We start from the raw sequence: 24806 nt of genomic DNA on the forward strand, positions 1-24806 counted from the left end.
GAACATTAAATCGTATGCGACCCAACAGATCAGGGCAATCAATAAGCCTATTAACGATCTTATATATAAAACTAGCACCAGAAATATTACGGCGTTGCGACAGTGTCGGAATAGATAATTGACTTTCAATATAAGAATAGTCATGGTTCTCAATAACAGTTAAAGTTCTATGAGCACAATATCTCAGGAATTTATGTTGAACTCTTTCTAAAGCATCGATATGAATCTGGTGGTATTGAGACCAAACTACAGAGCAGTACTCCAATATAGTTCTTACTAGGGAGCAATAAACCCTTCTTGTTGAAGAGACTGAGAAATATGAACAGTTTCTCATAACAAACCCTAGCAATTTTGATGCTTTTATAGAAATTGAATTAATATGATCAATAAATGTGAGTTTCTCATCAAAAATAACTCCTAAATCCCCAATAGAAGCAACATAATTCAGTGGCTCATTATTAATGAAGTAATTGGATTGAAACCGGTTGATCCTGCGAGTGAAACTAATAACACAACATTTCCTAACATTTAAATGAAGATTGTTTTGTTCACACCAATTATTTAAGCGATCCATATCTGCTTGTAGTAATTCTTGATCCACAATACTACCAACCACCCTCCAAAATTTTAAGTCGTCTGCAAACATCAAACACTGACTATACAGGAAACAGTTAACTATATCATTAATAAATAAATTAAATAATAAGGGTGATGTATGCCCTCCCTGAGGGATTCATGATAGCCATTGTCCACTTTTAGGAGTCGTTGAGATCATAAGTTTGTTGGGACGTTGATGGAGTAGAATAGTCGGCAACAGATATATTTACAGGTTCTGCTGGAGTATGTGACGCTTGTCCAATGTTAGCATGCAATGATCTTGGCATTTCATGAGAAGTTTTATCATGGTTGTCATTTTCATCGCTTCCGCTTCCACTTTCCCGACCTTTTTTTCTTTTTTCGCGTGTTGTCCCTAAAAAATGGATACACAAAATTACTATTACGGTGTTTAGGCCTATGACGAAAATACGAAAAATAAAGATCAAGATACCTATAATAATATCACATTCAAATATCTTTTAGTTCGGACTTCATATCAGTAATTTTTGAAAGTAAAATTGCGATATTCAAAATTCGTTAACATTATAGAAATCAAATAATCATATTAGGTTTTGTTTTGTTATGACTAACCTCTTTCAAAGAATTTCCTGATATCCATTTGACAGAGTAATATTTCCAGTCTCCAATTGTGGCGCAGTAAAGGTAAATTACATCTCGTGTCGTCGCAACTTAACTATAAGACACTATGGCGCATGAAATATTCGCTTGTATTAAACGCCGAACTAAATTGAACTGTATTCGTTGTCTCGTCGAACTGAATTGCCTTGCTCTGCCTCACGATCCCGCTTATATATTCAAATATTCCTGCTCCCGAAATACGTAGAAAATACTCGACTCTCGACTCTATTTCCGTCCTTGTCTCATACTTGCTATCACTGCCTTTCCAGCTAGAATGTTTTTTGTGGTATTGCTATTCAATGAAGATGTCGCTATTGACCGTATAAATTCATGCTATTTCAGATTTCTCTTATTCTCTTTACTGGAAAAACTACTGTCGTCCGTAACTAGATAGCGTTAGATGTTGTTTTCTCCCAATTATATTCGGCTTTAATCCTAAATGGCTCTGATTATCTCGTCGGGAGCGAAAACTACGAGATGCGACGGTTTCGCGGGAGACTTAAATTATATTGAGTCGCTAACAGTATACTATATCGAATGTTGTAGAATATTTAATTATAGATAAGAAAATAATAATCTAAGTTTCTAACACTTCATTTTGCGCAGAGTAGGAAACACGTTTTTAATTCCTACTTGCCAGGAAAAATAATTTTTCTTTTTTTTAATTTTTTAGATTAAACAACTAAAAATACAACTTTTTTATGTCTGTCTTCGTCAGATATCTTTTGTTACAGCTCCTAAAAACTTCACCTTAAAATTGGTTCAGGAATATACTGTTAAAATATATTGACATGATATGTGGGAGCACTCTGTTTTAGTGATTAAAACATACCTAGTTTTTGAATTTGATAAACTTTTTTTAAAAAAATTGTGAAACAAAAGGTACCTACTTAATTTTTTAACCAACAAAATTGATATTTAATACATAATAAAGAAAGTTTTCCATATATATGGCTACGACTGGATCGACAAAAATAAAATTAATAAATATTAATTAACTTAAGTGTGTTTCTCCTGAACATCCAGCTTTCGAGGGCCTATTTTTGTCTCGCAAAAAACTTAGCAATTTTAATGCATCGGCTTTCTTGTAGCGATTTTTAAAATCTTTATTTTTCGGGTCACATAATATCGGATGCTCCCTGTAAAGTTCTATTAACTTGCATGTATTTTGTGTATTCCACTCCTTGTCCCCCGACATGTTTAGAAAAATACACTAGTATTTATTAATCACTACACAACAACAGAAAAACACACTTAATTTTGATAAAAATTGTACATTTTTCCTCTCCTACTGCTTAACTCGTTTTGACACGCACGCACGCGTCCACACTGCGCGGACAACTTATCGTCAAATACACAGACTTTTTGATCTTTATCGACCTGAGACGGGACTTTTCAGATTTGCAAACGAAACAAAATTGTCTGAGAAATGTCTCACAAATGTTTTCGATTTGTCGCGACAAAGTCGCGACAAAACAGAAACATGAATGTTTTTGTTTTGTCTGCTTGGTCTGGACCCGGCAGAATTTTGTGTTATCATGATGCAAAAATGTGAAGAAAATCGATTTTTAAAAACATTGTTTTTTCTGATGTATCGACATTTATGATGAATGGCACATTTATTCAACATAATTGCAGATATTGGTCAGATGAAAATCCGCACTGGATACGTGAAACACTCTCGCAGTATCCTGAAAAGGTAAATGTTTGGCAGGTATATTTGGTAATAGGATAATAGGTCCATTTTTTATTAAGGATAATTTAAATGCCACCCGATAATTGAATTTCCTGAAAAATCAAAGAGTACCAGATATAAGAAGAAATGCTAATGGTAATTTTCATCAAATATAGTTTCAACAAACTGGCGCTCCTCTTCATTTTGGAGATAATGTAAGAAGATTCTTAGATTATCACTTTTCCAAATCATTGTATTGGCAGAAGAGGTGAAATTTAATGGCCAGCAAGAAGCCTCGATCTTATCACCCTAGACTTATTTCTCTGGAGGCATTTAAAATATAGTGATATAAAAAGTTTATATGACGAAGCCGAAAATATCACTCCTGATATGTTCGAAAACGTACCAAATGCTTTTTATTACAATTTGGCACATTGCTAAACCGTTCAAGGGAGCAATTTTCAACATTTAATTAAATAGGTTTATTGTTTAAATACTTTTTTGTATCATTTCTTTTTTTATGGGTTAGTATTTGCATGTTTTATTTATAATAAATTTTACATAATAATTTTTTAAACTATTGCATCTTTTAATCTGTGGAAGTTAGGAATAGTATTGTGGCGTTAACTTTACAGTGTTACTATTTTGCCAAGAGTTACACTGTAAAGTTAACGAGCAGACGGTAGCTCAGAATTATTGGAGGCTTGGGATTGTTCGAAGGTTCACTATGACTGGCTATTAAAGAATCTAAACTTCATTATAACTATTAAATAAGAGGGCGCCACTTAGTTTTTTTTTTTATAAATGAAAGAAAACTAAGAAAAAGACTACTTGGTATATAGGTTTCAATTAACAATTAAATGACCCTGGATAAAGTAGATTTAAAGAGGCAAAAAAAAATATCTTAACAATACAACAAAATTATATTTTCATCAAAGATATGTATCCACCTCATGTTCTAATCTGTTAAATGTTAATAATTTATTATGAATTAAAATATGAATAATGTTGATATGATTAAAATAAATTTGACAAAAGTAACATTTAAATTATGATTTCGCTACTAAGTAGATTTCAGCACTTGAAAAATTAATTGCAATTATTAAAGTTTTTAGTATATATTTATTTGTATTACGCAGGGGAAAGTTCATGAACCTTTTTACCTAAGGCATATCAGCCTTAACCGAGTTATATCTACTTAACTACCAAAAAAGATACTGAAAAATACTGAACAAAAAATAACTAAAATTATAGATAAGAAATTGACGTATTAAATTATGATATTGATTGAATATTTGTAGCAATTCAAGAAGAATAAAGAGGAAAACGGAAAAGTAAAACCCTGAAACAACGGTTGCCATTGTATTTACTGTCCATACAAAATGAATGGCGTTAAAAATGTGACACACTCACCTCGCTAAGTTTCATTCTCTATCCATCAAAATCTTGGGCATCCTTCACCAGAATTATGAATGAAACGGTTCCCTAAAGGAACAAGATTAAGGACTATAAATTACAAACCATATTGGCCACTTTCTGCTTCACAAACTTTGGAAATAAAAAACTGGCCTTTTACGTGCGCTCCTACCAGTAACACGGGAACAAGTCCTCGAAAAATGGACCAGTACCGACTAAATCAGTAACGACCCCACCTCTCGCCTGAGCTGTCAATATCAGTCAATCAGAAAAGTGACGGACCGTCAACAGAAAGCATGGATAATTAAACCAGGAGAGTGATGCGTTACAGTAGTAATGTGTCATTGACAGTGTGAATTTAAAGAAATATAAATAAAAGAAGTTGACTGAAATTATTAATGTAATTATTGAAATTAATGAAATATCAATGGAGCGTTAGTGAACATAAGGAGTAGAAAAATAAAACGCTACAGTATATGTTACATAAAGTTGTGTTAAAATTTTGCACAGAATCGGAAAATATATAAATATACAGGGTGTCAATTTGAAAACTTCCCACCCCTATTATCTCGAAACGGGTTAGGTTTTTATAAAATCGCTAGGACACGTCGATTTTATTATCGAGGGGGAACAATTTTTATGCAGAAATCACTTCGCCTCTTTCAACCCCCTACCCCCCAGAACCTCCCTCTCAAAAATCTTAAATGGCAATAGGGGTTGAGTGATACCTCATTTGAAAGAACTTTTTATTCTCTACAGTTTGGCACCTTATTTTTTAAATTTGAGTGCTGCGTTGCCGAGTTAGGGTTATTTAAACATTGTTAAATTACTTATTATTAAACATTATTCCTGTAAGTGTTTTAAATACGTTGAAGCTATGATTTCTATTGGAACGTGTTTGACCATAAAGCGAACCGGTGCATTTCTCACTGAAAGTGTTTATCTATCTGACAAATTCTTTTGGTCATGAAAGATAAACATTTAATTTTTTTTTTTTTTGTTTATTTTCGTTTGCAATGGAATTCTTCTCAATACAGTTCGATGATATGATCCGAAATTTAAAATAGTATTTAGTGAACTTTCCTACCAGTCAATGTCACTAGGTATTTAAATCAGTTAAAATTTATTTCGATAATTTGTGTGTTATTGTTAGTTACTATGGTATACACGCTTAGGCAAAGAATTGAAATGATTTTTATTTATGGCGAGCAAGGAAGATGCGCAAGAAGAACGGCAGAAGTTTTTAATAATAGAAATCCTAATTGTAATGTAAGTCACAGATACATTTTGGACGTAGTAGCTAAATTTAATGAAACGGGTTCAGTTGGAAACAAAAAAAGGACAAGTCGGCGTGTTTTAAACGAAGATGCTCAAGTAGAGATTTTGGGAACATTCGTTGCAGAACCCACCAATTCTCTCCGTACAGTAGCACGTCTAACTGGAATGTCACATGAAACTGTACGACGAGCATTACAGTTACATAAATATCATCCGTACAAGATGCAAATTTTACAGGAACTTCATGAGGACGATTTTGATAGGAGAATAGAGTTTTGCGAAATTATGTCCAACTTAATAAACACTCGTGCCATTGTGGTAAGCAACATTTGCTTCAGTGATGAATGTACCTTTTTCCTAAACGGCCATGTCAATAGACAGAATTGTCGATACTGGAGTGAGGACAATCCCCACATTTTCAGAGAGGGTGCTACACAGCGGCCACAAAAAATTAATGTTTGGGCCGGTATTCTTGGAAATGCTGTTATAGGACCGTTGTTTATTGAACAAAACTTAACTGGAGAGCTCTACTTACACCTACTTGAAGATGTAATTGATCCTTTGATAACAACTGAACTGGAAAATCAAGTTGGTAACATTTTGCAAGAAAACGAACTACACTTTCAGCAAGATGGAGCTACGCCGCATTATTTTCGGCCAGTGCGGGAGTGGTTGAATAACAGATTCCCTAACCAATGGATTGGTAGAAGGGGACCGATAGAATGGCCTGCTAGGTCACCAGACTTAACGCCGTTAGATTTTTTTTTATGGGGGCACATAAAATCGGTTGTTTACAAAACTCAGCCTGATGATATCGAAGATTTAAAAAGAAGAATTACAGAGGCAAGTAGGGCTATTCCAGAAGAGGTATTTCAGAATGTTCGGGAAGAATTTGAGAATAGACTTTATTTTTGTTTGGAGAACAATGGAGAACACTTTGAACACCTCTTAAAGTAGATGTGTTAATAAAATAAATTTTAGGCGTGCTTTTGTAAAGACCATAATTGTAACGGCTATGCAAATGTTTAGTAAAAATAATATTAACCTAAATAACATGTTTCAATGCAAATCATAGCTTTAACGTAATTAAAACACTTACAGGAATAATGTTTAATAATAAGTAATTTAACAATGTTTAAATAACCCTAACTTGGCAACGCAGCACTCAAATTTAAAAAATAAGGTGCCAAAATGTAGAGAATAAAAAGTTCTTTCAAATGAGGTATCACTCAACCCCTATTGCCATTTAAGATTTTTGAGAGGGAGGTTCTGGGGGGTAGGGGGTTGAAAGAGGCGAAGTGATTTCTGCATAAAAATTGTTCCCCCTCGATAATAAAATCGACGTGTCCTAGCGATTTTATAAAAACCTAACCCGTTTCGAGATAATAGGGGTGGGAAGTTTTCAAATTGACACCCTGTATATACCATTCCATTTAAAGAAAATAACTTTGATCTCTACTACACTATTATGAAGCTGAATGAACATAACTTCGCATATACAGGAGATTGTATATGCGAAGTTATCTTCCGAATATAAATCTGAAAGAAATCTATTATTTTATTTGGGTCGATAAAAGGGAGCGTTCACGTTATTATCACGGTCCGGGACTTTTTTTTAACACATGGTATATAAGATATAGTATATTATTTAATAAGTAAATTGTTAGTTTATTCGCGGATGTGCAAGAACAATAATTTTATTTTTAAGTATATTATTAGGTCTGCCACCCAGTGTTGCCAATATTCTGATAATTATCAGAATCTACCATAATTTAGGTGGTTGTTCGATCATCCATAATGCTGTGTTATCAACGATGAACTCTACGATAAATTGGCCCATCAAACAAAGAATTTTAAACATGAATCAACCTTAAAGTGCTTTACCAAAATTAAATATAAAGTGTTTTTTTCTAAATTAAATTATATTATAACAGAGCTATTAAAATGATAATCAAAAACATCTATTTTTTTAAGGTTTTTAGAACCATCTAGTACCAGATACAAGCATTTATGTTCAAAAAGAAAGGATTGGGGTCAGGTCAAATAATAGATGGCGTGGAACATCAGGGCGGGAGGGACAATATCATCTGTCATCTGTGATTCCCACATAACGTTCTCAGAATTTTATGTCAGGTTCATTGGCCTCTTATAGACGTTTTTATTTGTATGCTATATTAAGTTTAATTTATACAGTAAATAGTGTGGTGCATAAGAATAGGTAATATAATTAGGAATAAAAAGAATTATAGAGTAAAAATAAGACTTAAGATTCCGAATTTAACACCGACAAATCCTGATCTGATAACATAAGGATGATTTGCCCTTTTATCCGGATTATTATCATTAAAAGGACGTGCTGCTGCTCTAACAGATGGCGGTAATGGAAATGATGTGTGGCGGTACTCTGGCCAACTTATTGAAATCTATTTTTGTAAATTACAGGTACTATACTTTAACTAAGGCGCACGCTATTGTTTGACAATTTATATGGTTCTTTTGTTTTCAGTTCTTGTTTACAAAACAATTATCGTATTGTCGTAATAATGTAATTTTAAAGTTTTTGTAAATCCATGTTTGGTCCCATTCTCATGTATCTTAATGTAAGTTTTATGTCTTCAACGTCCAATTATTTGTTAATTAATTGAGCTTTTCATCATATTGTGGATGCCATTTTTATTGATTTTTAGTCGTTTTAACCTTGTCTGAGGCACTAGATCTGTAAGATGTATTGATGGATCCCCTTAATTTGTGTAAGTAATTTTGATACCTTTTGTAGTTTAACAATTTGAATCTATATCTTATAAGTTTCCTTGGTTCTTTTATAGTATCCCTGATGACGGACATGTTATATGTCCGAAACATGTAGGATTACTATTTTAAATAAATTTATTGGAGGATAGTGGAAGTATCTTTAATTACTCATTGATCTATTAACTCCACTGCAAGAATGGACTACTTTTTCAACATTGAAATTAGGGCTATGTAGAGAATAAAATTAGTGACGACTCTACTAGGACAAAGTACACACTTCTAGCCACCTCTATACCAACCTCAATGCGGACAATTCTAACAGTTTAACAAGCAGAGGCAATTTTCCCCTTGAAAGCAACAATGTGGGTCTTAAATTTCAATTTTGAGTCAATAAAAATCTCTGGATATTTGGAGCATTTTCTATTCATTATAGGCTCCACATTCAATGAAGCATTTAAGTTTAATATTATTATTTATTGTTTCTTGCAATGCATTGTTATTTGTTCCTAGCCACAATATAGTAGTGCCATCAGCAAATAACGTAAAGCATCCCTTAATACTGATAGACGCCAGGTAGATGATAAATGAGAAACTATAAAGGGCCAAGAACCGATCCTTGGGGAACCCCACGATCGATATTCTGCACAGATGAGGTGCTGTGTTGGTCCTTAACTAGCAGTCTTCTAGTTGCTAGATATGACTCAGACCACATCAAAGCACAGCTTCTAAATCAATAGCAAGCTAACTTGCTGCAATATTTTGCGATCCACACAATCAAAGGCCTTGGAAAAATCACAAAATACCGCCGCAGCCATCACTTCCGTGTTTAAGCCCAAATAAAGTGTCTCCAAAAGATTAAAAACTGCATCACCAGTTTTCCTTCCCGAAAACCAAAATAGTTCTTATGTACTAAAATTGTGTCTTTCAAGAAATAAAGTCACTCTAATTTTCACCATTTTTTCAATTATTTTTGATAGAGTTTTTATCGGACGAAATCGGACGAAAACAAGAAGGATCGTCGTTAGTGTCACCGCCCTTAAAAAGAGGTTTCACAAAAGCCGTGCACAAAATATCAGAGAAAACTCCCCTGTCAAAAGAAATATTTATGATCACACAAAGTCTACAAGTACAGAATCTGGAAGATTTATAAATAACTTAACTGCAATTCCGTCAATACCTGCCGAGTGTGTGTTTTTAATTGAAATTAATATTTTTTTAATACCATATATTCACTTTCTGTGGTGGAAAGCAACTGTAGCTTGTCTCCTTGTTGCCCATGAAATTGCAGCCCCATTCTTCAAGAAGAAAACGATTATCAACATTGCTGGCCCAGATCAGTAAAACCAACTATATGACCTTTCATCAAACTCCTAATTTGTTCTGTGTTGTTCCTCTCAAGTATCTAAGAATACGTTTGGTTGCAGTTCAATGTATTGGCCTCGGATCTTGTTGTAAATCTAGTTACATTATTCACAGCATATGAAATGTCAGGCCTCGATACTTGTGCTGCGAACAACAGGCTTCCTATAGCTTCTTAATATGGTACATGAGCTATTTTCTCAATGTCATCTTCACTTTTTGGAGACATACTTTTGGACAGCTTCTTCCAAAAGGCTGGACTATCAACAGGATTACAGTTTGACCACATTTTGTACTTAATTATCTCTTCAATGTACAACTGCTGATCCAACCAGATCTTCTTGTTTTTACGGTACCTAATGATCAGCATGCTCAATACAAATCTAGCTTCTCCAATACATTTCATTTTCAACTGAGACATCAGTTTACTCTTCAGGCTGTTTTTCTCTTTATTGCTATTAGAAAAAAATCATCAAGTCGTCGACGTAAATTGCCACAATCAAAATAACGGTTTCTATGATTCTGTAGTAAATACACAAATCAGTTGTGGATCGGGTTAGGCCATAGTTCTTCAGACGATCTTTAAGTTGAAGGTTTCAAATTCTACTGGCTTGCTTCAGTCCACCATATAGGGATTTACGCAGTGTACAAATTTTGTTTCGTTCTGCAAAACCTTCAGTTTGTAGCATGTAGATCTCCTCTGCGTCAAGCTGATCAATATAAAGATCATATTCGGCAGCTATTGCAAGTAAATATCTTATGGAGGTTTACCTAACTATTGGAAAGTATCTTTCCTTGTAGTCAATTCCCTTTTTCTGACTGCAGCCCTTTATCATCTACCTTGCCTTGTGTTTCAGTAACTTTTCACTGGCATCCTCCTTTACCTTGTATTTCAAAGGCTTCTTGTCTGTCGAATATTTAATCAGCTCCCCAGTTTTATTCTGTAATAAGGTAGAATATTCTTCGTCTATAGCCACACAACATTGGTCTCACTCTGGTCTACTTAAAGCCTCCTTTACAGTCTCTGAATCTGCGGGTTCTGCTATAGTGACAGAGCTTACGTCATGATTATCTATGCTCCTTAGTGGCCTTTTCTCAAGCTGACTCCTCCTCTTCTGAAACATACTCATAGAACATTCACTATGCTTTCTTCTCCATCTGAAGCACTTGCCTACGTTGTACTTGACTCCGGCTCAGAATCTCGGTCAGAAATCAGCTCAGAATGTCAGTTGCGCCAGGCTGAATGACATCTACATTAACCTGTTGGTCAGGTTCCAGTTCAGGCTCTGAGGAGTCCTCGAGAAGTACAAGAAAGTGTTTTTCAGCTTTATCTCTTACATTTTTGAATAACATACTGCCTTTCTCTTGTTCAAGAAATACAACATCCCTAGATAGAAAAACTTTACCATTTTGTGGGTTGTATAACCTGTAGCCTTTACTTTGTGTGCTATACCCAATGAATATACTGGCAATGGTTTCTTGTCAAGTTTTTTACGGATATTTTTGGGAGTATGTGTATGACCTTTGCAGAGGTTTGGTTTCACTCCAAGCCTCTCTTCTGGTGTATTCCCAATTAAACAAAGGGCGACCTATTTAATAAATTAGCTGAGGTATTAGCGACCTCTGCCCAGAAACTATTGGGTAGCTCAGAATCCATTAATAAGCACCTAGTTTTCTCAATAATTCTACGGTTAAGGCGCTTTACCCATTTGTTCAGCAGAATAGGAGACAGTTACTTGATGCAAAATACCCGAGTCTTTTAAAAAAATTTGAAAATCAGTATCTACATATTTATCACCATTGTCTGTACACTAAAATAACAATCTTGTTCTCCTTGTCAGCTTTTACTTGTTTTTTATGCCTTTTTTACTTAAACCAATTAATAATATTAGAAACTTAGATGCATATGAAAGATTAACAATATTCAAAAATCAAAAAACCATTCATAACAGAGAGAAAGATCCAATCCGTCAACTGTATAGTTTAGTTCTATAGCAGAGAGGTAAACAATGGTATGCCCATAAAAAGAATATTTAAGTAATAAGGAAAATAAGTTGTTACGTTAATTCACTTTAAGATTTGAGTGATTATTTTACATTGTACGAAAGTGTAATTGGGGTATTTAACTTATCGTTATGAAGGTTTTTATTAACCACTATTTTTAATTTATTTGAATTTGTATTTTAATTTTAATTTAGAAACTGTATCTTAATTTTGGACTTACGACTTTTTACCCCTATTTAAAAGAACAGGTAATCATAAAAATTTAAGCTTTATGTTGCACAATCAATTTTATTTCTTTAGATTAACCTTATTAATGTACATAAATTTCTTTGCAAAAAATGTTTTTAAAAAAAAAAATTATTAAACAAATACATTGGGATTCATAGAAGATAAAAAATCTTCTTCATCGGAACTATGTTGGCCTTTTGCTTTAGAAATCGGAAGATTTAAAAAAAAAATCATGAAATTGCTTAGGAACCCATTCCAAACTTTTTATTAAAAAATCATGTTTTTTCTTTGTTATTCCCTTTAAGTTACTGCGCAGACTAGGCAATTCATTGGGCAGTGGCATTGGATTTCGAACAGATCTGGTCACATTTCAAGTTTTAAACTCTTCATCGTTAAATTTCAGTTTGTAAAATATTGTGCTAGGATGATCAGCTTTAATTTGAAAATATAAAACTTTAGATATCAAAAAGTCTTGCTTTTCAGTATTTTTCTTCTTATTAATAAAAGGAAAGTTAGGTTGACTATACAAATAGTCAACATGTTTAAGAGAAAGAAAGATCTAGTTTTATAACAGTTGCGCCTGTGGATCTTATTAATTGTTGCCAGTCCCAAGGAGTAGGGTGTACGTGATCAGCTTCCATGTGTGTATGGCCCCTCAGTAAAAATTTGTGTTCAATAATTTTCAAGTTTGGACAAATTTTTAGTATAACTACAAACATAACTGAGCATCATAATAATATTGCGGTTCTGGCTGGGGCAGTGGTTGGACCAAATAATTAAGTGTTCTATAGTAGATCCAGCAAGAACCCTTACTGCCCATTTAATTAGTGCTGATGCGATTTCGTTGCCCCCTCTCTCAGCTTCGGATTCATTCCATACTAAGCAGTATGACAAATTATTTGTTGAGTCATAAATAGTCAGGTTTAAAGTCCACAGCTTTGAGTAATAGAAGCTTTGATTATTTGAGAGGTACGGGGTGGGAAGACATTTTTGAAGATCTAGCATTATAACCTTAATACTGTCATTTGAATTCTTGCTTTCTTTAACATTTTTCTTGATTTTGTATCGCGAATCTGCTTCCTTCAAATGATTTTCATATTCTTCGTGGATAAATGTTTTTTCACTACTTTGGGAGTCTTTAAGTCTTAAGATAAAGCTGTCACATTTATCGCAAGTATCAGCTAGTTTTTCAGTTATCAGCTAGTATTTCAGTTTCAGTTATCATCTCACATTTATTTCAAGTTATCAGCTAAGTTTTTTAAACGACAAATTAAATTCTGTATTAAAACATTTTTTATATATCCAAAGCTTAGCTATTTGATGTTTGGGAATGTGGTCTTCACATTTAGCTAAATATAACTTGTACATTTTTTCTCTGCTGCTTAGTTCTGGCCCTAAATATTGTCATTTACTTTTTTCACGAGAATAATGGCTTTCGTAAGATGGAAAGGATTTTATATGTGCTCTTACTCCATTAAGAACTTCCTCTGGTAGTTTGTTGGGTGGCACATGTCGCCCTCTCATATCCCTCGAAACAAAGCCACCGGCAGTGTATTTTTTTAAAGAATTTCGAACAACGGTTTCCGAAATTCCCAAAGGATTAAATATAAGTTTACATATATATATTAAAAAATAAGTTTTACATACATCAAACTTTTTAGTTTAACCTTTCGACTACACATCAAAAAAGTAGTTAATAGTCTGTTTTTTGCCAATTTTACTGTTGTCTTTGGGTCTGCGACGTTCAGTGGGTTTTGACTCAACGTGCGAACGAATAAACTGTCTTTTTATGTGCCAATTCTTTTCTTCACTCCAGTATTTCTTGAAAATCTGTCTTATAGCATCAGGAATTTTTTCGGTGCAGTTTCTTCTGCAAGGTGCACAGCCTGACTTAAATGCCTTTGCCATAATGGTTTTTCCCTTTTTTTGTCACATGTTCTTCGCCTTTTAATGTTGCTTTTGACCTTTTTGTGCTTCACCAGTTGTCAATCTGTCTTATGCGTTTTCTTGATTTTATTTTTCGTCTTTATTTTGTATACCCCGATCATTATTCTTATTATGTGTTTCGTCATGATCGTTATCTTGAGCAAAAAACACATTTCGGATTTCTTCGTAAGAATTTTCTACATCGTCGTCACTATTTTCGCTAATTAGACAGTAGTTAAGATCCTTTAAACTATCATCACTGTTGTCAATGTATTCTAGAATCGATCCCCTAGAAGTGGATGGCTGATCTAAAACAAAAAAAGGTAATTACGTAAAATTCCTAAACATCAAAAAATTATCTTACCATCATATGCTTGAATATTGTGCAATAAGGATGTTTCTCTACTACGCTCTGAAGTGGCCGGCTTTTCTAAATCTAAAACAAAAGCAGATTATAAAATTATTGGGTTTAAGTGAAATTGTAATTATTTTAGTCTTCCGTTTTAGGCCAAAAACTTTATAAACTTTTATTCTAAAAAAATCAAATTCTACGAGGCATGCTTTGGAAAAAAGTTTATAAAATTATATTCGAAAAAGAAGTCTTACCATTAGATGCTTCAACATTTTCCAAGAGCCTTTCTTTGGTTATTAATGTTTTTGTACTAGGTTCTGAAGTGGACAACTGACCTGAACCTAAAACCAAAACACATAAAGTTTTTTTTAGGTAAACCCTAAAGACACGTTTATTTCTGTAAAAAAACTGCAAATTTAAACTAAGAATAAGTCTTACCATTATCAGACGAAACATGGCTAAGTGATTCTTCAGAAAATGATTTTGTAGGAGTTTGACATTTCATTTCACAGTTTTTACCTATAAATTACCCAAAGTAACTAAAAAATACGAATGGCCTAGCATATCCAGGGCTAATCCAAAACACGGGCACGCGAATGTATATTTCTCTTAGGGCCGATTTATCAATGCAGGGTTAGCACCTTAACCCTGGGTTAAAGGTAAAAAAAATAATGTTCAACCATGGTAACTCAAAGTTTAACCCGGTTAAACTTTTGTTAAACGTTTTTTTCAACTTTTGGGTTACAGTCATAACCCTTCATTGATGCACCGGCCCTTAAATGCTTAAGAGATTTTGGATTGATCTTATTAATATAATTTTTCTTAAATGTAAATTATTAATTATAATTAACACTTAAAAAACTCACGATATCTGATTTAAAAAAATGTAAATGCCAAAAGGGCTTGGGCTGGGTTTTCTTATTAAAAAATCAATTTATTTTAACCCTGGTTATAACATAGATACTTGCTTTAATTTGTGGTAAAAGTAAGGTAAACACATACCTATTACTTACGAGGTTTTAATTAATACGTTTATGTAAACGAGGTAAAAGATCGTATGTCCATTAACTTTAAAATTCTTTATCATTACCATAACCGGAATAATTTAAATTCTACCTTTAATATACTAAAAACCCTGATATGAACTAAACACCCCAATAAAGTAATGTGGTTTTATTAAATTAAAAGTTTATATTTCAATACCATTAGAAATATAAACATAACCTTACTTTTTATTTTTGTAATTATTATTACCTAGTTCATTGTCATTATTTGCAATTTTCACCTGCTCCATTATTAAACGCACTCTTTTACCAACAATACGTTTTAACATGCTATCACTCTCATCACTTTCCATTGTTTTCAAGCACTAAAATATTAGTAATTAACTATGAGCACTTTGCCGGTACTTTACGTTCCGCGGACTTACTACTGTTTACCACATTGCGACACTGGCCGTAGTGAAACGTATCAGGAGATACGTTTCTTTACCCCACTGATATGTGGAGATACTACATTTTCAAAACTGAAAATACAGGAAACCCACAACGCAGGACTTTTACCATAATATAAAATTGAAGAAGTTCAGTTCTAAAATGATATTAACTCCATATCGAGTAAAAATGGAGTTACGACTGTTTACCTCTCTGGTACAGAGTTAGTGTTTAGGATTTATTCGGCCAGACTCATTGTAGTTTTTGCTCTGTTAGTTACATCTTCAGTATGTAAGGCCACTTGTCAGTAGTCTAAGTTTAGTTTTAATCTTCTTCCGAAGATGCTAACATCGTTAACGGATTGTCGAGTCGAATGTTTCGAGAGTAAAGTAAAGAATTGTGGTTAGTGCTAAAACTGTCTCGTCATTTGGCTATGTTGTGTTATCTTTCACGAGGTGTATGGTCTCTAGTAAAGCCAAAGAGTTTTTAGAACCTACAACTTAATTCTCAAAATTGCAACACAAAAAAGACCTATATGAAAAAGCAAAAATTTGTAGTGCCTCCAAATTTGTTATTGATTCGTGATTGTTTGTTTAAAGAAAGGTGATTTCGATTTCTTATTAACAAATTGGTATATTACATCATAAACCGACGGTACGTTCCGCCGTAAGACATCTTTCCACTGAACTATATCAGTGGCGAAGCGTGAACTTTTTTTTCGGGTAGACAAACAATAAAAATCGTTAATTAGAAAAAAATGTGTATTCAATATTATTCACTTTAATGAAATACAGAATGAAAGCGCATGAAATATTAACTCAAAGAGAAAAATTATGTAGTGATATAAAAAAGAAATAAATAAATACTACTTACAAAAAAACACAACTAAAATACAATTGCCAATATCGAACAGTCGTTCATAAATAACCACTAAAAAAACCTTTTCTATACACCCAAAAATAAAAATACTAATTATTAAATTACTATAGCACGCGCCCCCACCAATTGCAGACAAAACTGAAGATGTATTGCGGCCGACCAGATCAAGCGTGTCCATAAACAATAACCCTCAACAGCATAATAAAATAGCTGGTCGACTTCGATAGACAAAAGCTCGAATGTCTTCCCCGCGAGTAAATTTTGCATACGTAATAGGCTGAATGCGGCCGGACCTCTGTAGCCTGCTTGATGCGTATTTGGTTCGATATGCTCCAAATTTCGGAAGACAAATATCAATGTGTCTTCCTGGGGCTCGGATACATTAATTGGGTGTCAGCCCTGTATTTTTATCTTAATCGGTGCGGCAGGCGGGGCGCGCCTTCGGATTAATCATGTTTAGATACTATAATAATAATAGTAAGGATAGCGACTACGTTCTGTGTTATTTTTTTTTTAATTTTAATTCAACAATTACATGAAATAATTACGTGATAAATTAATGACAAATAACTGGATAATTTTGGGTAGACAGTGTCTACCTTGTCTACTCGTACGCTTCGCCACTGAACTATATTAATATTTTGATAATCATATTTAGATGTTCTCGAATAGATCGTTGTTGTAAATAGTTTTGAGTCCTAGGTTAGCTTTGTTTTTTAGTATAAATTATTATGATATATTTGGTATTAGGTATTATATAGGTCATTGTTTGTTATATAACATCTAATTTAATGAATATTTTAAAACGGTTAGTATTGCTGTTTCGAAAAAGTTTAAAGTCACAAGGCAAGTTAAATTAGAGAAAAAAGGTAGTTTTTTTCTATTAATAAAAAATCTCATTAATTGTTGCTCTTAATTTCCAAAATATTTATTATAATTGAATGTGTGAATATAAAATTGAATGAAAATTGAATCTAAATACCCATAATAAAAATTTTATAACCTGTAAAAAACTTGCAACTTCTCAATTTAAACATCATTGTTGTTTTAACTGTTTTTGATATAGCAATACTGTCCCTATGTCGGCAACCTGTATATATTATGTGATATAAAATAAGTAAGGTTAATACATTGAAATTATGTAAAATGTTATCTTAAAATATATTAAGAAATCTATACTAATAATAAAATATTTAATTTACATAAAAATGCTTTTTATTAGGTAGGTACCTTTACTCTATTGAAGTGCGTTAAAAAAAACACCTAAATAATTCATAAACGGTAATATTACTTATATTTAAAACATAATCTATATTTAATAAATATTTTTTGACGACGTCATCGGTAGAGAATCTCTTTGTCCGTGGCTGCAAACTGCCCATAGTTCCACGAAATGCTAATTCTATCCTTTCAAAGTTTGACAATATACACAACTCCAGTAAAATGAATGATGAGCGTGGCTGGATTGGCACAACAGTTTTAAAAAATTAATCGATGTTAATAGTAATTCAATTGACATGACAAACACTGTAATAAAATTACCAAGAGCATTGAAATGTATAGAAATGCCAGCAAATTTATTAAATTTCTTTTATCCATACCCACTTCCAGAAAAAGGCAAATAGGTGTTTGACCCGCTTCAATTTCGAAAAGAAAAAATCGACCTGGACGTCTGAAGCAAAAAGGGTTTAAGCATAGAGACATACCTACATAACCTACTTAAGTTGAAATACATACATATGCAATAATACACTGAAGTACACTCACTTCTATTTTATCCTAGATGTTTATTACGTGACGACCTTTTTATTTTTACTTACTTTTTACTGTGATGAATTCCTAATCAAATAAAGATGAACCAACAGAGATATCAATCTGTGGTAGTATGCAATAGGTTAAAGACCCTTAAAAGTAGTTTTTTAAAAATTCTGTGATGGCTTATTGTTTCTATGCGAGATCATAAAGGAAATAAGTGCTAATGTAAGGTTATTGCCTCTAGCCTATAAGTAGGTCGATTAATCATGATAGCGTAAGCAAGTTAGCTATCGAACAAAAGGTTATTATACTTGAATGGATATAATATAGTTTTGGTTTTAGTAGAGAATGTGTGTTTTAATTTGAGTACGTTCCATTCGAACAATATATTCTTAATGCCCCCAAACTAAGAATATTATATGGCGACCCTGCCAGCCGCACGTGCTTAAGTTTTATAGTGGTAGCACAATGCCTACAGTTCCAAGTTCCATCACAGATTAAAAAGGCTACTAGCTAAAAAGTTTGCTATTTGTGGTTCCATTTGAAAAGAGTCCAGTTTCCCTGAAAAGAAAGTTAAAAACGATACTTAAAATGGGTAAAACAGAATCCAAGGAAGAAGTTATAATAGCACAAAGTGGAAATAGCGGCGGCGTTACTGCTGATGGACGTAATGGCGTATCTGGTATATGGTGGTACAGTCGTAGTAATCTGTATCCTTTGGTACTGCTGTCGTCGGACAAAGAAAACCCTAGAGACTAAAATAAGACGTAAAGTCAAGAACTAGTTTAATGAACTAAGCAGAACCTCAGTGAGTAGTGAGTTTAGTAGTTTAGTGTTAAGTGGATAAATATGGAGAAGTCTATAGTTATGGATTCTAGTAGAATGGTCTATATGGAGGTTAAAGAGTAAGAACAGATTAATGTTTTAGTAGTATATACGCTTATTTTTATATATTTTTTCCTCAAGTAATTATCAATGGTTAGCGAATTTAAAGAATTATTAGGAAATATTGTACAGTTAAGACGTAATATTAGAAAAGAGCCTTAAGGACGTAGAGAAAATATTGAGCGCGTAAACAAATTTCTTAATGAGTTAAAGAAACTTGATGATCAATTTAATGAGTTAAAAATTAATTTTGACAAATCTGAACACCAGGAAGATGTGTTTAAGTTAGCTAGTGAATTTGTTAAAGAAATTACTTTAAATATTAATGAGTGTAAGGAAGTTTTGTTAGGACGAAAATCATTAACGCATTAAAATTAAATATACCAGCAACTACAGAATTGGTCGAAGAGAGTAGTGTTATAGGAGAAAAATCAGTGACCAAAATGACAGACACATTTGACATAAAAACAGCAGCATCCACATTACCTAACATGGATGGATCGGAAGATTCCACCAAACAGCTAATTGATGCAATTGAGATGTATTGCGAAATGCTAGGTAATGAGGGTAAAGCTGTACTTATCAAATATGTGCTTAAGGTAAAATTAACACAAAATGCTAAAATACGCTTGGAACCAACCTATAACACTATCGAAGAGTTAATTTATGATGTGGAAAAACACCTTACGAAAAAATCATCGGCTGCTCTTGCAACCCAATTATTTAACTCAAAACAAGGTCATAAAAGTATTGATGATCATGGGCGTAATATAGAAAAATTAATGATTGATTTAACCATCTCACAAGCTGACAATAATAATTCGTTACAAATTCTTAGGTCGGTAAATGAAAAACACGCTATAAATGCTTTTACGAATGGCTTGCGAGACAGTAATTTAAAAACCATAATAAAAGCTAGAAATTACGAGAATCTAAAAGACGCTATAACAGTAGCAAAAGATGAAGAAGTTGCAAATTTTTCAAGTGTCCCTTCGTCCAATCTATTTTATACTCGTGGTCGTACCCAATATTTTCGTGGAAATACTAATATTAATAGGGGTAGATTTAATAGTTCTTTTAGGGGTTGACAAGGTGCAAGGCATTTTACTCCGGGAAATAATAGTAATAATTATTATGCAAACCGAAATTATCAAACTAACCAGCGAGCAATAAATCGGAATCAAGGTCGGGGTAGAAATTTTTCTAGGAGACCACAAGGCGGAAATTTTACGAGCACCAGGAATAATATAGGTCGCGTATATGTTACTGAGAGTACAGCAAATGCAGGTAACGATGGCGATGACCCTACAAGTACATTGTTTTTTCGAGTCTAATTTAAATGCGAACGTAGGATTTTTAAATAGCATAAATGGATTAAATACTATTCGAGTAAAATGTGGTTCAAGAGATTTATTATTTTTATGTGACAAAGGAGCAAGCTTAAGTTGTATTTTTTCAAATGCATTGAATCATTTATCAAATTATATTTCCCGCCTCTTCCTCTAGATCGCTATGTAGTTCACCCTTCCTGGTAGGTGGAGCCACGCATTTTAAAGCCAGAAAGAAAAACAAAATTCCAATCCAGGCACTCCCGCGCCAAGCCGCCTAATTAACCTCATTATTCTTTTGCGTGTAAGTGGAACCACGTCTCCGCGCCGGTTCGTCGTTATGAGTAAACGCGCGCGAAATTCGGAAAAAATAATTAACTTAAATGAAGATGATTCGGCGGATTCATCTGATGAGTTATATGGTATTATGAACCAGCTAAAAAAGCTTACTAAAAAAGTTTCGCAACTTCAGAAGAAGCGTAAAGTTGTTCGTGAACCGTCTCCAGTGAGTTCGGAAAATAGTGAATCTGAGGATGAGGAAGAACTTCCTCAGGTTGTCATCAAACTCAAAATTCTTTTGGGCTTGTTAATTATGAGTCTTCTGATTCAGATGGTAAGTTTTGACCAATCTTTTTTCTATTTTTTTTTATATAGGAACCCTTGATAACAACATTCATTTTAACAGGCCAACGAGTTTTGGTATATATATAGGCATTTGGACAGTATATACTTTTTTATGAGTATTGTTAACGAGTTTTAACAATTTTTTGTATAAATACTTGTCTTTAATAATATGTTATATACTTAGATCTTAGCTCCTTGATTGGGGTTGCTAACGAGTTATAGCAAGTAGAGATCTGTGCCTACTTCTATAATACACGAACGATGGTTTCCAACGAGTTTTGGACAACCTTAACAAGTTATTTCTAGCTTTGGCCTTTATTTCATTTAAAATAACTGAAATTTTTGTTAACGAGTTTTAGCAACTACAGGCCTTTAAGTATTGATATGGCGCGTTAATACCCTTGGCTTTTATTTGATTTAAAATAATTTGATGTTTTGCTAACTAGTTTTGGCAAACTGCAGGCCTATCTATATCGATATAAAAAAGAAAGAAGTTTTTTGCTAACGAGTTTTGGCATAAAATTTAAAAGATCTAAACCACCTCTTTTCCAAAGTTTATGTTTCATTTCTCTCATTTATCTCAGAGAATGACAACATTACTGACGCAAACAATACGATCTCAGAAGATTTTCTTGCTCTTCTGGGAAAAAACAACACCGCAAATCAGAAAAATACGGATGATTTAAATAATGATGTTGCACAAATTTGGTCGCAAATACTACAAGAAGGGCTTGACTCTTATTGGCCACCATATCGAAAAAATACTCCCCCCCCCAATAACCTTAAGCTTGCGAGTGCTCCTCAACTTAATTTGGAGGTCTTACCTGATCTAACTGAACAGCATAAAAATCGGGATGAAACGTTGTCCAAGAGTCAAAACCAAACAGGAGCTGTGCTAGTGGCAATTGGCAAGGCAATTTCGACGCTGCTAAAGGAAGGGGGAGGGGCACAGGCAAACCCCAAATTGCTGCTCATAGAGTGGCTGAGTGATGCAGGACGCTTAGTTGCCGACATTCACCACGAGCAGTCTTCTTGTCGAAGAAATTTGGTTTCAGTGGATGTGGAGAAAAAACTTTGAGCGACCCTAACTAATGTGTCTGTGGATGGCTGGTTATTTGGCCAAAATTTGGGTGAACGTGTAAAAGCAGCACGCGAATTAGAGAAGTTATCATCTGACATTAAACTAAGAACCTCTACGAATGTTAAACCTGGATCTTCCTCTTCTTTAAACTTAAAGAGTCTGCCTCGGTTTCAAGGGGTACCGAGCCAGACCGAAATATACCCAAAAGAATCAGATCCAGAGTGCCAAGGGCTCACGAAAAGGCGTTCGACCATCAGCAAGAGACAATTCCCAATTTTATCGGCGCAACCAAGTGAAAGGCGATCGGACACAGACAATTTAGAGGTATTTTACAAGTGTGGTAGATTAAAATTTTTTATAAATACCTGGAAATTATTAACTTCAGATAAGCTTCTATTGTCGTGGGTTCAAGGGTATTTAATACCTTTTGTTAAAAAACTATTTCAGGAATATGTTCCTAAGGAAATAAAATGGTCCTTGACAGAACCAAAGTTTTTAAATATTGAAATTAAACGACTTCTTTCAATAGGTGCTGTAACAAAATGCTCGCATAAAAAAGACCAATTTATTTCAAATATTTTTTTAACACCCAAACAAGACGGTTCGTTTAGGCTAATCTTAAATTTAAAAAAATTAAATCAGTTTATCAAAACCGAACATTTTAAAATGGAAGACCATAGAAATGTCACTAAGTTATTAACTAAAAATATGTATCTTGTTTCATTAGATCTTAAAGACGCTTATCATTTAGTCCCGATTAATAAAAAACATCGTAAATATCTGAGGTTTACGTTTGCCGGGCATATTTATGAATATACTTGTTTACCTTTCGGTCTTAATACGGCCCCTTATCTTTTTACCAAACTGCTGAAGCCTGTATTATTTTATTTAAGGCAGCGAGGGTTTTTGTCGGTAATATATATTGATGATTTTTTATTAATGGGGCATTCATATGAGGAATGTTTATTAAACATTTCCGTTACCAAAAAAGTTTTAGAAACCTTAGGTTTTATAATTAACTGCGACAAAAGTGTTTTTGTTCCCTGTACAAATATAAAATTCTTGGGGTTCATATATACATATGAACATATTCAAGAGTTTGCAAGTTTGATTGGGAAGCTAACTGCTACATGTCCAGCTATAAAATATAGTTGGCTTTACACAAAAAATTGTGAAAGAGCTAAATTTCTAGCTTTGAAAAAGTCCAAGGAGTCTTATAGTCACGAGATGGCTATTTTTAACGAGGTGTTAAAAGACCTTGACTGGTGGAAACTTCACCTTTCCGATAAAAATGGCTTTTAAAGTTTTACTTTCAAACTAGAAATATTTAGTGACAGTTCCCAGTCGGGATGGGGTGTTTATTGCAATGGTTATAAACAATTCCCAAATTCGCATGGGGACTTGATAACCTTGACTAGATGATGATTTGCAGCATGTTAAAAGTGGTCTTCAGAAACACACGTCGAGAATAAAATAAAGAGTTTTGGTTAGTGGTAAAATTGTTTTGTGATTTAAGTAGCTCCAACTCAACCAACATCTCTGCATACGTAACTTCGGGCTTAATGATACATTGTACAAGATAGTCACGTTCTAGCTTTTCCCCCAGTAATCGGCTTAATACTCGCTTCGTCACATAAAATTAAAAATTTATTCCTTTTGCCTTATTTTTGATCTCCTAAATTAAGTTTTAGGTTATTTCTGTCATAAGATCTCTTAGCTTTGGGTACAATTTTTTAACTAGCATAATCTTTTGTATTTAAAATTCCAGTCATATCTGAAAATTGCATTTTAACAATTTCATTTACATAGATAAGCATTTTCTTAAAAAGCGTTTTTTCTATATATATATATATATATATATATATATAAATAGCCTTAAAACTAAACGGAATAAATAATATAAATCAAAAATGTTTAAGCTTTTCATATCTACTGCTGCTCTAATTTGGGTACCTTTGGCTTCCCCTTTAAAAGAAACTTGCACCGTCACCACTTACGATGGAGTTAGTGATGCTGTATCGAGTTGCTCCAGCATAGTGATTAAAGGTATTACAGTGCCAGCTAATGAAACCTTGACTTTGAAACTAACAACAGGTGCTACATTGACCTTTGAAGGAACCATTACTTTTACACACTCAAATTGGAAGGGTCCTTTAGTTCAAGTTTCAGGAAGTAATGTCACTGTTAAAGGAGCTTCAGGATCAGTACTTGATGGTTTGGGTAAGTTTTTTCTTAAAGAATGCAAGATACTTTTACATTTTAAAACCTGTATAACTATAATTTATACAATGCAATACATTTATCCAATAAACAGTCCGATTACGGCAAAGCATTAAAAAATGGGGCAACTTTGCGATCGTGACATCGGCTCTAGCTGCTGTTCATCAAACAAAAACAATGAGAAATGATTAAGTGGAAAATCATTCATGAAGGTACTCCAGATATAGGCATTAGCTTTTGGTGGAATGCAGCCGCTTACCTTATAGGAATGCTGCTTCTTCTTCAGAACGTGTGCTCTACGTTCTATTTCTGAAGCTAAACTAGGAAACTTCTGTCGTCCACTTTTCGTCAAGTTAGGCATTCATAGTGTCATCTC

At 33.5% G+C, this 24806-nt stretch overlaps 2 protein-coding genes across 2 annotated transcripts in view; one reads left to right on the forward strand and one right to left on the reverse strand.

Moving 5' to 3' along the window:
- The window catches only part of LOC126742159 (uncharacterized), a 32343-nt gene extending 24476 nt beyond the window's left edge, over positions 1–7867 (forward strand). The window contains exon 6 of the mRNA XM_050448735.1: positions 7580–7867. Coding sequence (XP_050304692.1) covers positions 7580–7597 — 18 coding nt within the window. The 3' untranslated portion in view covers positions 7598–7867. The remainder of the gene's footprint in view (positions 1–7579) is intronic.
- Positions 7868–11980: 4113 nt separating this feature from the next.
- LOC126742161 (uncharacterized) lies at positions 11981–14850 on the reverse strand. Its single transcript, XM_050448738.1, has 4 exons — positions 14664–14850; positions 14480–14566; positions 14238–14309; positions 11981–14181 (listed from the first exon to the last, which is right to left on the reverse strand). The coding sequence occupies exons 1-4, from the start codon at positions 14728–14730 to the stop codon at positions 13961–13963; spliced, it is 447 nt and encodes a 148-aa protein (XP_050304695.1). The 5' UTR covers positions 14731–14850; the 3' UTR covers positions 11981–13960.
- Positions 14851–24806: the final 9956 nt, after the last annotated feature.

This window comes from Anthonomus grandis, chromosome 11 (assembly GCF_022605725.1).
Source record: "Anthonomus grandis grandis chromosome 11, icAntGran1.3, whole genome shotgun sequence".
Classification (NCBI taxonomy): domain Eukaryota; kingdom Metazoa; phylum Arthropoda; class Insecta; order Coleoptera; family Curculionidae; genus Anthonomus; species Anthonomus grandis.

Excerpts from the sequence above, each read along its gene's own strand:
- LOC126742161 (XM_050448738.1), bottom strand. The coding sequence starts at position 14,730 with ATGAAATGTCAAACTCCTACAAAATCATTTTCTGAAGAATCACTTAGC. Across the intron at positions 14,310-14,479 it reads AAATGTTGAAGCATCTAATG|ATTTAGAAAAGCCGGCCACT; the intron begins GTAAGACTTCTT and ends CTTTTGTTTTAG. Across the intron at positions 14,182-14,237 it reads CAATATTCAAGCATATGATG|ATCAGCCATCCACTTCTAGG; the intron begins GTAAGATAATTT and ends TTTTTGTTTTAG.